At 40.7% G+C, this 15,339-nt stretch overlaps 1 protein-coding gene across 5 annotated transcripts in view; it reads left to right on the forward strand.

Moving 5' to 3' along the window:
• Positions 1–14,747, forward strand: part of LOC121527905 (rho GTPase-activating protein 44-like) — a 137,340-nt gene extending 122,593 nt beyond the window's left edge. For 2 of the 5 annotated variants that reach the window (XM_041814933.1, XM_041814934.1), the window contains exons 18-21: positions 769–960; positions 6,283–6,398; positions 6,695–7,078; positions 12,384–14,747. In XM_041814933.1, the coding sequence (XP_041670867.1) occupies positions 769–960; positions 6,283–6,398; positions 6,695–7,078; positions 12,384–12,541 (850 nt within the window). In that variant the 3' untranslated portion in view covers positions 12,542–14,747. Of the gene's footprint in view, positions 1–768; positions 961–6,282; positions 6,399–6,694; positions 7,079–9,077; positions 9,129–12,383 lie in introns of all 5 variants that reach the window. The other 3 variants (XM_041814936.1, XM_041814937.1, XM_041814935.1) reach the window with 2 other exon arrangements.
• Positions 14,748–15,339: the final 592 nt, after the last annotated feature.

Below are 15,339 nucleotides of genomic sequence, written 5' to 3' on the forward strand. Positions count from 1 at the left end.
CCTGCAACCAGCACATCAGGGACCACAGTCTCTGCACATGGGTGCCCACTCCACCAACCAGTGTTCATTTTAACAGTTATTTTTAATTTTAGTCTCAGTCTTGGTCTTTAGATTAAATCCCTTTTAGTTTTAGGGACATTTTAGTCATTTCTACTCTTCATTGTTTTAGTCTAGACTTTTTTCTTCTAAAAAAGGAGTTATCCAATACGAGGTCCATATGACTTTTTTGTTGCCATGGAATTGAATCTGGTTTTTATATTGTTTTAATCATAACAAAGTTTAGAAATCTGGCATCAACTCTAGATTAGGCAATGCTAAACCAAAAGCTGTGAGCTCTTGAGTGTTTTGAATAAACCGACATAAAAGTGGCATCAATCTTATCCAAACTTGTAAAAAAGGCCGAAGAGGGTGTTTCCCAAAAAGTTCAACCAGGCCTATAAACATGAGAGTTCCCGTACATTTCACTTTGTATTCTCCATCCAAAGTGACCAAATATTTCACATTACCTCATCCCACACATTTTCATTCTACCAGGACTTTTCCATTTAAGTGAAACACTGTTTGAATAAAATGTCCTTTGCTGCATGCTATAGATTGTTAGTAACCATTCAAACATCAGACCTTCTAGAGCACTAGACAGATAGAAAGGGAGCCTGAAAGTCTTATCAGCTTCAACCTGGACAGTATATCAACCGTTTGGACCCCCTTGAACCCCCCATAAGCGCCCTCCCTTGGTTTGATCGGCTGTGCATCTGTGTCCCAATGCAGCATGGGGGTCAGGGTGATGGACACTACATGGGTGTCTCGCAGGGGCTCGTCTTCTTCGCGCAAAAATTCAGCCACGCCACCAAATGTGCATCCCCCCACCCCGCCCTGTGACGCTCTCATTCCAGAGCAACCCGGGGAATACGCTGCCTCCCCATCCCAAACCCCTCCGCCCAATAGCAGCGACCGAGCCAGGTAAGGCTGTCGTGCCCCCCCGTCCTCCTGTTTCAACCCTTACGAACACTTTCCACGTGCTGCTGCTGCTGCCCCCTCCTCCCCTTTACCACGTGTGCTGCTGCTGCTGCTACGTCCTGCAACCAACACCAGAGCAGCAGCGTCTGTTCTTACCCACGTTTTTTTTGTCTGTTGCTGTTTCCCTCCATTTCAGATGCTCATCCTTCCACCTTTGTATGATCCCCAGTGTTGTACCTCTTATATAGCATGTCATTTTAAACGTTGATTGCTCTTTTCTTGTTCTTTTTGTTACATTTCTCACTTTTGAATTACAGAGCTTTGTTTGAGTTTAGAAAAACTGTGCAACTTTAGGGTTTGTCATAGATGAATCTTGAAGCTTGTTTTATGGGCACTGCCATCCAGGATGGCTGGTATAACTGTGGAGGTAATTTCAGTGTCTACTGTTGCTCACTGACTGTGACAGCAAGTGAGCTGTTTGGATTAAAAAGGTTAGACACCCTCTCATAAAGATAGCTTCATCACACAATCTTAACTGTATTTAGAATTTATATATTTGACACTGAACCTATAATATCTATTTTAAAAAATGCAGAAAACAAACACGGCCAGGACTCTTCATGAAGCAGGCTTGTGTACTGTGCAGGTCCAATCTGTCCCAAAGTTGAGGTTTCCTACATACCTAAAGACCAGCACACCTTCCCACCTACCTACTGATCAACTGCCTGACCAACCAACTGACTGACTGACATACCAACTCACCTACCCACCTACCTACCTACCTACTGACCAACCTTCTGACCTACCTACCTGTCTACCTACTGACCGACCTACCTATCCACTGACTGACCGACCACTCAGCCTTCCTACCAACCCACTACTGATCTACCTAACAATCCACCTGTTGACCTACTTACCTACCAACGAACCAACTTATTGACCTACTGACAAACCTATCTACCTAATGACCAACTTATTAACCTACCAACTAACAGACCAAACTGCCTACCCACTGACCTATCTGTCTACCTACTGACCAACATACTGACCTACCGACCAACCAACCCACTACCAACTTGCCTTCCTACCTACCCACCGATCAACATATTGATAAACCTACCTTCCAACTAACTGACCTACACACATACCTACCATTTCACCAACAAACCGACCGACCTACCCAACTTCCAACCTACTGACCAACCTACCAACCTGCCTACCTGCTGACCCATCAACCTACTGACCAACCTACCTACCTGGCAACTACCCTGTTAACCCACCCTCCAACTGACTGACCTACCAGCCTGCCTACATACTGAGCAAACAACTGACCAACTGACAGCCTAAAAAGTATACCTACAAACCTACCTATTAATCAATCTACCTACCAACTTACCAACTGGCCTACCTACCTACCAACCAACTAAATAACTGATTGTCCTTCCCAGCCTACTGACCAACCCACTACTGATACACCTATTGACCGATCTATTAGCTTACTTACCTACCAATCAGCCAGCATACTGACCTACGGACCAACCCACCTATCTATCTACCTAATGACTGACTTACTGACTTACCAACCAACCTGCTTACCTACTGATCAATATATCGACCAACCAACCTTCCAACTGACAGACCTACCCTCCTACCTACCTATCTACCGAACAACAGACCGAGCTACCCAACTACCAACCTTCCTACTATCTATCTATCTATCTATCTATCTATCTATCTATCTATCTATCTATCTATCTATCTAATATTATATTTATAAAGTAAAGATAATCTGATTAGAATAGCTAATCTGAAGCTGCCAAATGCATCTAATCCAACAGTCTCTGCTGCTGTCACAGTCAGCATACAGCAGCTGATGATGACAAACCACTACAGTCATGGCAGCCACTCTGGCAGCTCTCTCAAATCTGCAGAGTGGACTATATACTATACACTGTGTGGGGAAACTGCTGGTTTTAATTTCTCCCTGGTCCAATGTCTTTGTCAAACCGTAGAAGGGTTCACATATAACTGAGCAGAAATGTTAAATTGCTGCATGTGCATGTATGATTTATCTCTTTTGTTTTTGCTGTTAGTCCAAGCCTCATTAACAGCATAAGCGTCCATTGTCGCAAGGCCCTGCAATGGATGAGGTGACTCATTTTTCTGTTTATTTCCTGATTTTAAACCATAGAGCACTTTTTGGTTATTTTCTCAGTTATAGACCCCTAGAGCCCTTATTTCTCCCTCCTGACTTGATAATTAATAACCACTAGATTTCTTCCCCATAATGCACCAGACTTGAAATCCCCCACTTCTCCATTCCTTTAGAAACAAATTAATCCATCCAGTTTAACTGAATTTCAGTCTCTGGACGCCAGCTTAATTCCCCATGAAACATTGCTATGTTTATCATTGCAGCTCGGATGATGCATCCTCCAATTGGTCGGACTCCTGTTACGCCTACCCCTCCCCTGAGGAGGAGAGGCCACCTCCCCCTTACCCCTCTTCCTCTTCTTCCTCTTCCTCTTCTTGCTCTTCCTTTACGATCCCACACCACCATTTCTACACCCGAGCACCTCCGTGTAAGCGTCCTGTCGCTCCCGGTCCAGAATCCGTACCCCCTGGCCCGTCCCCTCCCCCACGCCGCACCGGCTACAGCCCACCCCCAGTCCCCCACTCCCTCAGCCCGTCCCCCCAGCCGCTTGACGTCAACTCCAACCCCAAACCCAGCTCCCTGCACCTGCCCAAACAGGCCTCCCTGTCCGACGCTTCGCATGCCGCCCCTTCTGAAACAAATGGCTCCACCCTTTACATCAAACCCCCGCTCGTTCTTACTCGTCACGATTTGTTCCTTGGCTCCCCAAAACCCCCCAACACCCCTCTATCTGCTCCCCCTCCATGGGCAGCCTGTGCCTGTAACCGGGAGAAAGGAGCAAAGATGACTAGGTAAATAAGGAACCGTGCTTAACAAGTACAAACACACATCACTCACATTAAGAGAGGCCACACAGGGACAAAGAGGGACGATACAGGGAGGAGAAAGGCTGGGTGAGATTAAAGCCCCCATACGGTGTCCATTAGGGACATCCTCAAGTCTCACAGTCAGGTGTCACATCTAAGGTATAAAAGCATCAGGTCTCAGAAAAACCTCAGTCATGTGTCAGACTGAAGATGTAAAGATCCCTGGATAGAAAAATCATTTTCAGAAAAAGGTCTCGGAAAAATAATGTCGGACTCGATATAAAAAAAGTCTCTGGAAAATAGGGATCAGACTCAAGACTGCCTTTTTGTTTGAGTCGTGTTCATCTCAAGTCTTGCTCGTTTTTCCCAAAACTTTTACAAATTTTCATCTAAAGTCTGATGCCTTTTTTTTCCAGTGACTTTTCTGTGACTCTTTTTGTCTATACTCTGAAGCCTTTTGTCCCAAGACTTTTTCATTTGAAGTCTGACTTCTTATATCCCCAGACCTTTTCATCTCAAGTCTGGTGCCTTCTGTCCCTAGACTTTTTTGTTTACAGTGGGACGCCTTTTGTCCCGTGACTTCTTTATCTGAAGTCTGACAACTTTTTGACCAAGACTTTATCATCTGTAGTCTGATGCCTTTTGTCCCTAGACTTTTTCTTCTTAAGTCTTTCTCTAGAGTTTTTCATCTAAAATCAGATACCTTTTGTCCAGTTACTTTTTCAGTTGATTTTTTTGTCTTAAGTCTGATGCCTTTTGTTTCTAGATTTTTTCATCTGAAGTTTTTTGTCCCTGGTCTTTTTTGTCTAGTCTGGACTTTTTTCTTTTAAAGTCTGATGCCTTTTTTCCTGAGACTTATTAGTCTAAAGTCTTACGCCCTTTTGTCCCTGGACTTATTTGTGTGAAATATGACTCCTTATATCCCTCGACTTTTTCGTTGAAAGTCTGACACCTTTTGTCCCTAGACTTTTTTCTTTTAATGTCTGATGCCTATTTTCCTGAGACTTATCAGTCTGATGTCTGATGGCTTTTGTCCCTAGACCTTTAGTCTGAGCTCTTTTCTCCTAAACTGCATATCAAGTCTGATCCCTTTATACCTGAGACTTTTTGATCTGGAAATCTGACGCTTTACTCCTGAGACTTTTTTAAAATCTCAAGTCTGACATCCCCAGACTCTTTCAGGTAAAGCCTGATGCCTTTTTTCCTAAGACTATTTTGTCTGAAAGTCTAACATCATTTTTCTCTGAGACTTTTTTTTTGTCTGGAATCTGACGCCTGTTTTTTGAATCTTTGTTTGAAGTCTGCTGCCTTTTGTCCTAAGTATTTTGACTCCCAGTTTTAATGCCTATTTTTCTGAGACTATTTTCATCTGATGCCTTTTTCCCAAAGTCTTTTACATCTGAAGTCTGACCCTTTATATCCTGAGACTTTTTAACTCCCACATCTTTTTCCACAAGATCTTTTTGTCTGAATTCCTACATATGACAGAGAATTTCATAAGACAGGATACTTATTCTTCTAAGATCTGACACCTGACTCAGAGACCTGAAGATGTCCTAAAATGGACATAGTACCCCGAATGCCTGTTTTATTTATTAACTTATTGTTGCATCAGTCGGTCATGGAAAAACAGTGCTCTTAAGGAACGCCATTATCACATCCATCTTTAATTTAACAGCCATGAGTGCAATCCATAACTTTCCATGTTGCCAGAATATTCAGGAGCCGGTTGCCAGGCAACAAAGGAAATTCAAAGCTTTCATAGCATACCATTATAAAAGTGGGCGTTAATGAGTCATAGCATTACCCAGTCATCCCTGAGTTTTAGACGGCGGGATCAGACCTTGACAATGAATAAAAACAACACCATGTAATTTATGCCAAAGTAAAACAACACATCAGCAGCATCACTGAAGGACGTTATCATGTTTGACATTGATGAATACAAGCCTAAAGATGCTTGTGTGAATATCTCCATCTGGGCCTTAAAATCCCAGCAGCTTCAATCATTCATTCATGCCTCATCTGCTGACAGTCGGCCAGAGTATAAACGGGTTATGATGTGACCTTCAGGCCCTCTTCACATTGGCATTCAGACTGCACTGTGCTCTAACAGTAAGGCAAATCCATTAAGCCATTAGGGTTTATTTGGGATTCTTGAAGCACTTCTGCTGTCACGCAGTATATATGACATGTCTGTCTGCAACAGTGGTCATTCAGAAAATGTGACATTGAACTATGGGTGCTCTCATATTTTTTAATATGCTGAGAGATTTATGGGAAGAGAGCTGACATATTATTAAAGAGAAGTGAGCTGCAGCTTGTAATTCCCTGTGTGTTTGTTCTCCTTCGCTTTGTCCTCAGTACTCTGAAGAACAAGGAGCTATCTCCAGTGATCGGGCAGAAGGGAATCCAGGGAACGATGACCTCTAGTGGACAGTCGCAGCACTCTGAGCAGAGTCCACATACTCTGAGAAGAGGTAAAAGCAAACTATTTTAAAGGTGCAATGTTTGGGATTTTCACAGTGAAATATCAGATCAATTGAAAAAATGGCTAAACCTACGCTTTAAATTTTTTAAACGTACATTGCCATATTATTTCCAACTGCTTTCAAAGTCAGAGAAATCCTTGTACATGGGCCCATGCTAACAAACTGAGCTATAGCCATCTTTGTCATTGTTTTGACTGAGAGCCCCCTGGTGGCAGGATTTACATACTAAGTGTCTAACTCAGTACTGCAGCCTGAACTGTCTTTTCTTCTCGGCCTCTCTGCAGGAAAGAAACTGGCCCCAATCCCACCAAAAGGTCCTTACAGCCAGACAGGAGCCATGTCTGACCAATCAACGGGACAGCCGTCTCCTGTCAGCCTGTCACCCACTCCTCCCAGCACCCCCTCTCCATACGGCTTCAGCTACCCACAGGGATACGCCACCATCGGCTCCCCGGGACAGTCCCAGATGGCCACCACCCCGTCTCTGTCCTCCCCACCCTCGCTGGCTGGGACTCTCACTAAAGCAAGACCGACCCCTAAACCGCCCCGGCAGAGGCCCAGTTTGCCTCCACCTCAGCCCCCCTCTACGCCAGGCACTAGTCCCCAACCTCTGGATCATTCAACAGGTCTCCTGGATGGTTTGTCTCCTGGGGAGAGCATGTCTACAGGTAACACATGAGCACTTCTTTAAACCTTCAGTGGGCTGTTGTTTTTGAGTATATTAACAGGAAGTAGTCATGTCATTTTAATATGTTTCTTTCCATTTCATACTATTTATAGGATGAGATATTTTTAATTTTTATTATTGAGAAAACTCCCATAAAATCACCAAAAGCAGCTATAATATGATCTGTCCACCAAATACTGTTGATATTTTTTGAAAGTTCTCTTTTCTTCAGCATTTATTCGGATTTATTTTTAAGCAAAAAAGAGGACTGCATAAAAAGACACTACTTCAAAGCAATCAAAAAGGATTATAAGAACAAACTGGAATAGATTAAATAAAAAAAAAAAAAATCTGGATTAATAATGAAAGCATGATGCCGTCAAACAGAAACCTAGAGTTACCAGCACCATGAAACTAAGCCAAGTTATAAAATATATTCATAATTGGTTTAATATCTGAAGTTAAAACCAAAGGAATTGAAATTGAATGAAACACACATGGAAGCATAGTCAGAAAGAGACAAACTGCTCATTAGTTTTGGTGTTTTTATGGGCTTTGTTTGTAGATGTAACGCTATAGAAAACCTGCAGGTTAATATTCAGATTGTATCCTTTTGTATCAGGTTTGGTGAAGCTTTTTATCAGGTGTATTTATTGTATACAAAGATTTTTATTAGAAATGCCCCGATCACATTTTTTTACAACAATTATCTACAAGTGGGATGGTCTGAAAGCGACGGGGAAAGTGAGACCTTTCATATTTAGTTAGCTGGTCTAGCTGTTGGTCTTCTTAGCTCTGTAGTGTTCTGACACCTCCAACAGGTGGCAGTGTAACTCGATAGAGGGAGCACAAAAGTCATCCTTATCCAGTCAAGCCTAATCATCATGCTAAACAGTGCAAGTAGCAACAAACTATGGGTCAAATGCATCCCACTGTCTGTTTTTGATTGTCCCGCAGCAAATTCTAAAAAGCAAATAAAATTTGGCTCACTTTAGAGCATGACGCTTGTGCTTGAGTGTATTGTACTTCAAAGTTTCAGCACAAGGTGCTGCTACTGTGCTCATTCTGCAAAAAAACATTTTGACAAGAAGAGTTTATTAATGTCCAAGCTTCGTGTCTAAACTGAGGCAAAACAAAAAAACAAAAAAACAAAAAAACGGTAAACATATTGGCAACCAAACAATAATATTTTGATTTATGATGCCCTGATCTCCCCTACAATTGGCCCCTTCAAAATCCATAATAATGATTGGCTAGTACATCCTATAACTAGCCATTTAACTTTAGCATACCCAATCACTAAGCATATATTTACCTACATTGCATTGATTTTTACTAAGTTTAATATCATAAAGATGAGTTATATTAAAGTGGCCCCACCATCCTTGTATATACTTGTAAGTGGCCCTCAGAGGAAAAAGTTTGGACACCCCCAGTCTAATCCATAAGTCTCAGAACATTAACTCAGCTGTATCATCTTCGTATTTATAAGGGGAGAAAAGCATCTCAAGACAGCTGGATTTATTCAAGTTTCTCACCAAACTGTTCATCTTTGGGATCCATAAAATAACAAAAATAAGAGCAAAGATAATTTTGGCATGCATTCTCATCAAATTTACAAAGCTACAATTGATAGTCGTATGATAACGTCAGAGTGCAGTTAATTGGCATACATGTTTATTGCATTTTCCTGTCTTATTATTAACTAATCACACTTTTTTGACAGCATTACAGGACTTTTTATAAAGTTTAGGGGATCTTACCACGGGTACTTTGAGTTTGAAGGATTGCTAAGCCACAGCAGCAGCACTAAGCCAACAGACAGCTTATTTGATTCATAATGCTGATATGCTTCTTACTGAACATTGTCTGATAATGATCTGCTACTGATCAATCGGGGCATCTCTAATATGAATGTATATTTACATCTAGAAAACTGGTAGGTATAACTGTTTTGGTCTAATTTCCCTTGTCGACTGCTCTTATTGTCTCACTTACAGCTGTATGAGTCGAGAGGTTCAGAGTGATTCTATGTGAGAGGGACTTTTAGGGTAAGGAGGAGCTCCTGTGCTACAGCCACCCTGACTCCCAATCCCACCTCACCCCCAAACCCCTCTCCCATCTTGGCCAAACATGGAGCGGGCTAGCAGAAGACTGAAGCTGTCAGCAGATGGATCTTATGGATCTTGTTTTATATAACTCAGTTCTCTGTGACAGCCTCATTCTTAAGCTACCCCTGATGTGCCGATTCACTCCTCATAATGTTCACCCCAACATGCAGCTGCTGTGTTCAGTCCAGCTCTAACCTGATTTGTTGCCCTTTGCATGATGGCTGAGACTGATGCGATGCATGGCTTATGTGGGCGTGTCCAGCAGACAAACCAGGGCAGATGCAACTAAATTCAACTTATTTTGCCCTTAGGATTGTCTCCCATATTCCCTTGCTCCAGCTGCCTCCCCCTCCTGGCTTTTACAGCCACTGACCTGACTCCCCCTACACCCCTACCCCACAATATTGTGCCTCAGTACCCACGGCTGTTCCCCAGTCGGCACACTTCCTGTCTGTGCCGTGTTCAGTTGTTCATCATTACATGTGTTACACAGTGGACATTATCATTCTTACAAGTCAAATAAGAAAGTGCCATTTTCATCAAACTGAGGTCAATATGCGGGGTTATACATGAGTATAACTGATGACATTGATCCTGTGCTTTTGTGTTTGGACAGCGTTTTGATTGACTCATCTTTGTGGTCACTGATCACGTCTGAATCAGGCAGATGCACTATACGATTTTACCAGTTTCCAATAAATTTCTTGTTCCTTTTCAGAATCTGTTGATGCAACAATATTATCACTATTTTATGTCATCATAGCACCATCTTGTCTCAACTTAAAGCTTAATTATTGGTATACTTAGAGTGTGATTATCAGGAATCATTTCGTTATTATTGTGGCACTCCATGCATACCACAGAGAGGTTACTCTGAGTATCTGAGCAGAGTGAACTCAAAAACTGGAAGTGTAGAGTTCAGATGACTGCTGAATAACAACAGTAGGTGTTGGATCAAACTTCTATGAAGTAGAACTGATGGTCAGGATAACAGCGGAGGAGAATAGTGCTAACACCCTCCAGTCGAGTGGTCATTTAGTTGGTGGATGAGCTCTCGTCAGATCAAAAACTCAGTGGTCCAACAGTCATGCAGAGAGAGTAGACACGTCACAGCAACCATCAGATGTTATTTTCAGATTATTGAACAAAGTTTATGCTTGAACAAACTTGGAAACAGTCAATATAAATGTGCAGTGAGGACAGGATTTAGTTGGATATCCATTGCAACTTGAAAGTATTCAGACCCCCTCACCTTTTTCAATAATGTTATGTTGCAGCCTGATGCTAATCTTGCACACTAGATGGATTTGTTTCAAACATCCATCTGGTAAACCACTCACAGACAGGGTTTGGGAAAGGGCAGAGCCTTTGAAAAAAAAAAGAACTTGGAGGGGGATTGGATGAATGTTCTGTCACGTATTTACAGGCCAATCGGAGCAACAAAACACGTGATGTTGTAGCCGCTACTGAGCTGCGCCCCTACTGAAGGAGTAAAGTCCATATAAAACTGCATAACGCAAACCATGGCAACTGTAGACATGTCAGTACACGAATTTTGTCATTTTTGTAAATGTATAAAAATAAAAAACTCAAACATCAAATTGACGTAAGTATTCAGACCTTTTGCAACAACACTTGAAATGTAGCTCAGGTTCCTCCCACTTCTCCTGATCTTTGCTGAGATGTTTCTACACCTTGATTTGAGTCCAACAGTGGTAAATTAAATTGCAAATGGCTGTGCAAAAAACCTACCCACTCGGCCATAAAGCTCAGATCAGCGTAGGGCTGCAGTGGCGTTGAGCCCCTCTGGAGCTTTGTCCCATCTCCACACATCTCCATCTCTGGAGCTCAGTCAGAGTGACCATCAGGTGTTTGGTCACCTCTCTTACTAAGGTTCTTCACCCCTGATAGGTCAGTTTGGCCGAGGGATCAGCTCTTGGAAGAGTCCTGGTTGTGCCAAACTTCATCCATTTGAGAATTATGTAAGCTGCTGCGCTCTTGGGAACCTTCAGTGCACCAAATTTTTTTTGTAGCCTTCTCCAGATCTGTGCCTGCCAATCCTGTCTCTGAGCTCAGGCAGTTCCTTTGACCTCATGGCTTGGTTTTTACTCAGATGTTCATTGTCAGCTGTGAGGCCTTCTATAGAGAGGTGTGAGCCTTTCCAAATCCTGTCCATCAGTTTAATTGAGCACAGGTGGACTCCAATCAAAGTGTAGAAACATCCCAGAAAAATCAAGAGAAATGGGAGGAGCCAAAGCTAAATTTCAAGTGTTTTTCAAAGGGTCTAAATATTTATGTCAATGTGATATTTCTGTTTTAATTTTTAACACATTTGCAAAAATTTCTAGAATTCTGTTTTCAGAATTTGCCTTGAAATTTCTGAGAATTTGTATTAGAATATTTGGAAATCTTTGTGGATTTTTTTTTAACTGGTCAGGCTTTTGGGGAATGTGAAAAATTACATACTTCTTGTGGGATTTTTAATTTTGATTTTATTTTTTATTTATCCATTTATTTGTCAGGGATGATACATAACCAATGCTGCATTTAATTACAGGATACTTTGAAAATATATTGAAGAATTTTCACTGAAATGTCTTTGTAAATTATTGGAAATTTTAGGGGATTTGTGTGGATTTTGGAAAGAAAAATTTCAGAAAGGAAAGTTCAGAACTTTAGCATAAATGTTGTTGATGTAACCAGTCCTTGTGTTCCATCATCAGCAGTGTTAAAATGAATTTAAATTAATGCATTATTAATGCCTTAACTTTGACAGCCCTTGTAAAAACTAAATTCTTTTCAAAGACAAGGCTGAGATTTAAACTTATCAGGTTTTTCTGATCCAAATAAGGGGAGAAACTAAAAGTGAATTCCAAACAAAAGCTCAGGTCTCAGGAGGTTAAACCCACATAAAGTCACTCACTTTATTTGGAATAACTTTAATATTGCACCATATCTGAGTGAGAAGCAATATCACTGTGCCAGTCTTTTTCCCATATGCATTCAACCCTTGTGCATCCATTCCAAGCATTTTGTATTTATTCATGCTGTGGTGGTCCTCTTGCAGTTTCTATCATCATCCAGCACTGATGACATGATGTGGAGTCATCTTGAAAGATCAGTTTCACTTCACAACAGAATCAGCCTGTCACTTTCATTTTACCCTCCTCTAATCCTGTGTTTCTGCTCTGCCAGATGCTCTCTGCAACCTGGACATCCCCGTCATTGACGTGGATCTGGACGGTATTTTTGACTTGCCCCACATCTCCCCCTTCAGGAACTCAGTGGCGCTGCTCGAGTCGACAAACAACAGAGCGGAGTCGGAGGAAGAGTCTGAGAGCACAGTGCTATGACGCCACTGAGTTCCCACACAACACTACTGCTGCACCGTCTCGCTCAAAAAGAAAAACCCCGACATGCTCAGTCATTGGTCACCTCTCCTGCTGCATTACTTCGGCCTCTATTTGGTAGTTCTCATCACCTAAACACAACTTTAGAAATACAAATAAGGCACAACTAAAAGAGAGGACACAACTAAAAGAAATCATGGTGTTTGTGACAGTGCTGTCAGGGGACTTTTAATCAGATGCACATTTTGACTTTTGTTGGCTGGAAAACATGTTTTAATTTAATATTTTATGTTTCTTTTGCCTTATTTGAATCACTTGCAATATTGCCTTTAACTTCACACACAAGACTGGAAACAGGCTGCTGGAGGAACGAACGCTCTTAACTGCTGTTGCTTCTCGAGAGAATTGAAGAAGTACTGTACATCTGTTCTGCTAACACTAAAGCTTCTCTGTTTTCCTTTCACTCATTTTCTCATGGCCCATCTCAAGTCTGTCCCGCTTTCCCCGGGGTGTCCTCTGAAATTGTCTGCTATGGCACACGGAGGCGACTACCCCCTAATCTCTGTCCCACTTGAGCGTTCACTGTGAGTGTGTCCGTATGTTGTTTTTATGGAAAGTGTGTGTATGTGAGTGTATTTCTGTGTGTTTGTTGTATTTTATGATGTTGCACTGTTGGTGTCGTGGAGCGTTAACAGGAATGCATGTTTTAGACTTTTTGGGAAATTAACTACCAGGTTTGCAAAGAGGTAATTAGTCCAATCACACTTTTCTGTATTTAAAAGGCATTCAATGAGGATATAAATCACTGAATATTTATTGTTTATACTGTACATTTTCAGAATATATGATAAAAAATAACATTATTAATCAAATCAGATCATATTTTGTATTTAGAGGAGATCTATAAAGATATCATATCATCCAGAGAGGATATAATTTGTGTTGGCAGGGAGCTTTTAAATATATGAGACACAATATTTATGAAAGGTACGAAACAGGAGGGTTCATGGGTAATGTAGGATGTCTAACAAGGTGGAAAATAGAAAAACTCCAACAGATTATTTGTAATTATTAGGGCTGTCAAACAATTACATTTTTAAATTGCAACTTATTGCTAAACTTTGATTTTTAATTGGGATTAAACATATTTTAAGTCATTTATTTTGCATTTCAAAACAAAATTTCAAGTTCATACTGAAAATATTAATAATTTCTTCCCAGTTTCTTGAATTGTGAATCAAATAAAGACAAAGAGATTAAAATTAAAATGTTGACTTTTAGATTATTGACTAAAATGAGAACTGTCACATTTGTGTGGCCTGGAACCAGGACTTAGAGCAGTGGTTCCCAACCTTTTCTCCTAGAGACCTTTCTACTTATATCTAAGAAAAGCCAAGCCCCCACAAGACCCACACAACTTAAAAAGTGATTAATTACTGTCAAAGATAAACATCAATTTTAATTGTTTCATAGACAAAACCCTGAGAAAATAGGCTTATATATATTTATTGTAACACAGTACATATGAATAAACTATTTAAGTAAAGTTTTGAGCTTAGTTATTATATGCCAACTTAATCTGGAAAACCTAAGAGCAGACAAAGCCTCACGCTCCCCCTGAAATCTCTGGCTCCTCCCCTAGGGGGTCCAGGACCCCAGGTTTGGAAGCAATGACTTAGAGTTAGGAGTCAGCTTCAGAGTGCTTATTCTGTCAAATATGCTGTTTAACACTGATTCTCATTAAGAAGCTGCAGCCCAACTACTGTACCATAACTGCCAAATGCCTAGAAAGGCAAATAGCATATGATTGATGACATTAAATTTCCACAATAATCTAATCTCAGTCAACCCCTAACGCTGACAGCCCTAATAATTATTTTTAAAGTAAGCAAAGGTGCACTGGATTTTCATTTTCATGGAGTCAGGTTTAGTTCTATGAAGATGATCTGAATCATCAGAGACCTCAATGATGTGCAGGTCTGGTGTTATGGAGCCTGGAGTGTGCCACCAGCTGAAATTCATGGTTTGTTTATTGATAGAAGTGGTTCAGTCATGGCTCATACTGCAGCTCTGGAGGCTGGACTTTATCTATTTATCTGTTTTTGTCCATGCCAACTCAAAGCTAGGTTTGATTTTAATTCAGCATTATATATCACTCTTAACCCCTTAACGCCTGTTTTCGTATATTTGATACATACTTTTATGATACCTCTATCTAATCAATATGCTCAATGAATTACTCAAAAAAGCTTCTGAATACAATCTGATAAATGATAAAAAATGCCCTCAAGTGGATTATCAGTTACCAAAAACACCTAATGAATGAAATGAGATACTAAAAATATAGTTGTTGTCTTATTTTTGGAACTGACATTTTTATTTAACCTTGGCTTAAACCCCAAAATTGCCATAAATTTCACATTTTTTTGTATCACATTTTATGTATTAGGCGTTTTTTCGCAACTGATAATCCACTGGAGGTTTTTTTTAATCATTTATCAGATTGTATTCAAAAGGTTTTTGAGTAATTTATAGACCATGTTGATTAGGTAGAGGTCTCAGAAAAGTGTGACTTAAATATGCTACAATAGGCTTTACAGGGTTAATGGTTAATTTTAACTATTTTCAAAAGTGCTGGCATTCATAGTAATGCAGACTAAGCTGCTGGGGGTTCATGCCACTTTTAATGCCCCTTTTCTCTCTCATTAGGCCAGAATCTGGCATTTGAAGAAAACTGTTATAAACTGTTTGGTAAATAAACCCTGTAGAATTTGTGTTTAAATAAATAGACTCCTAAATTC

Source organism: Cheilinus undulatus, linkage group 20 (genome assembly GCF_018320785.1).
Source record: "Cheilinus undulatus linkage group 20, ASM1832078v1, whole genome shotgun sequence".
Lineage (NCBI taxonomy): Eukaryota > Metazoa > Chordata > Actinopteri > Labriformes > Labridae > Cheilinus > Cheilinus undulatus.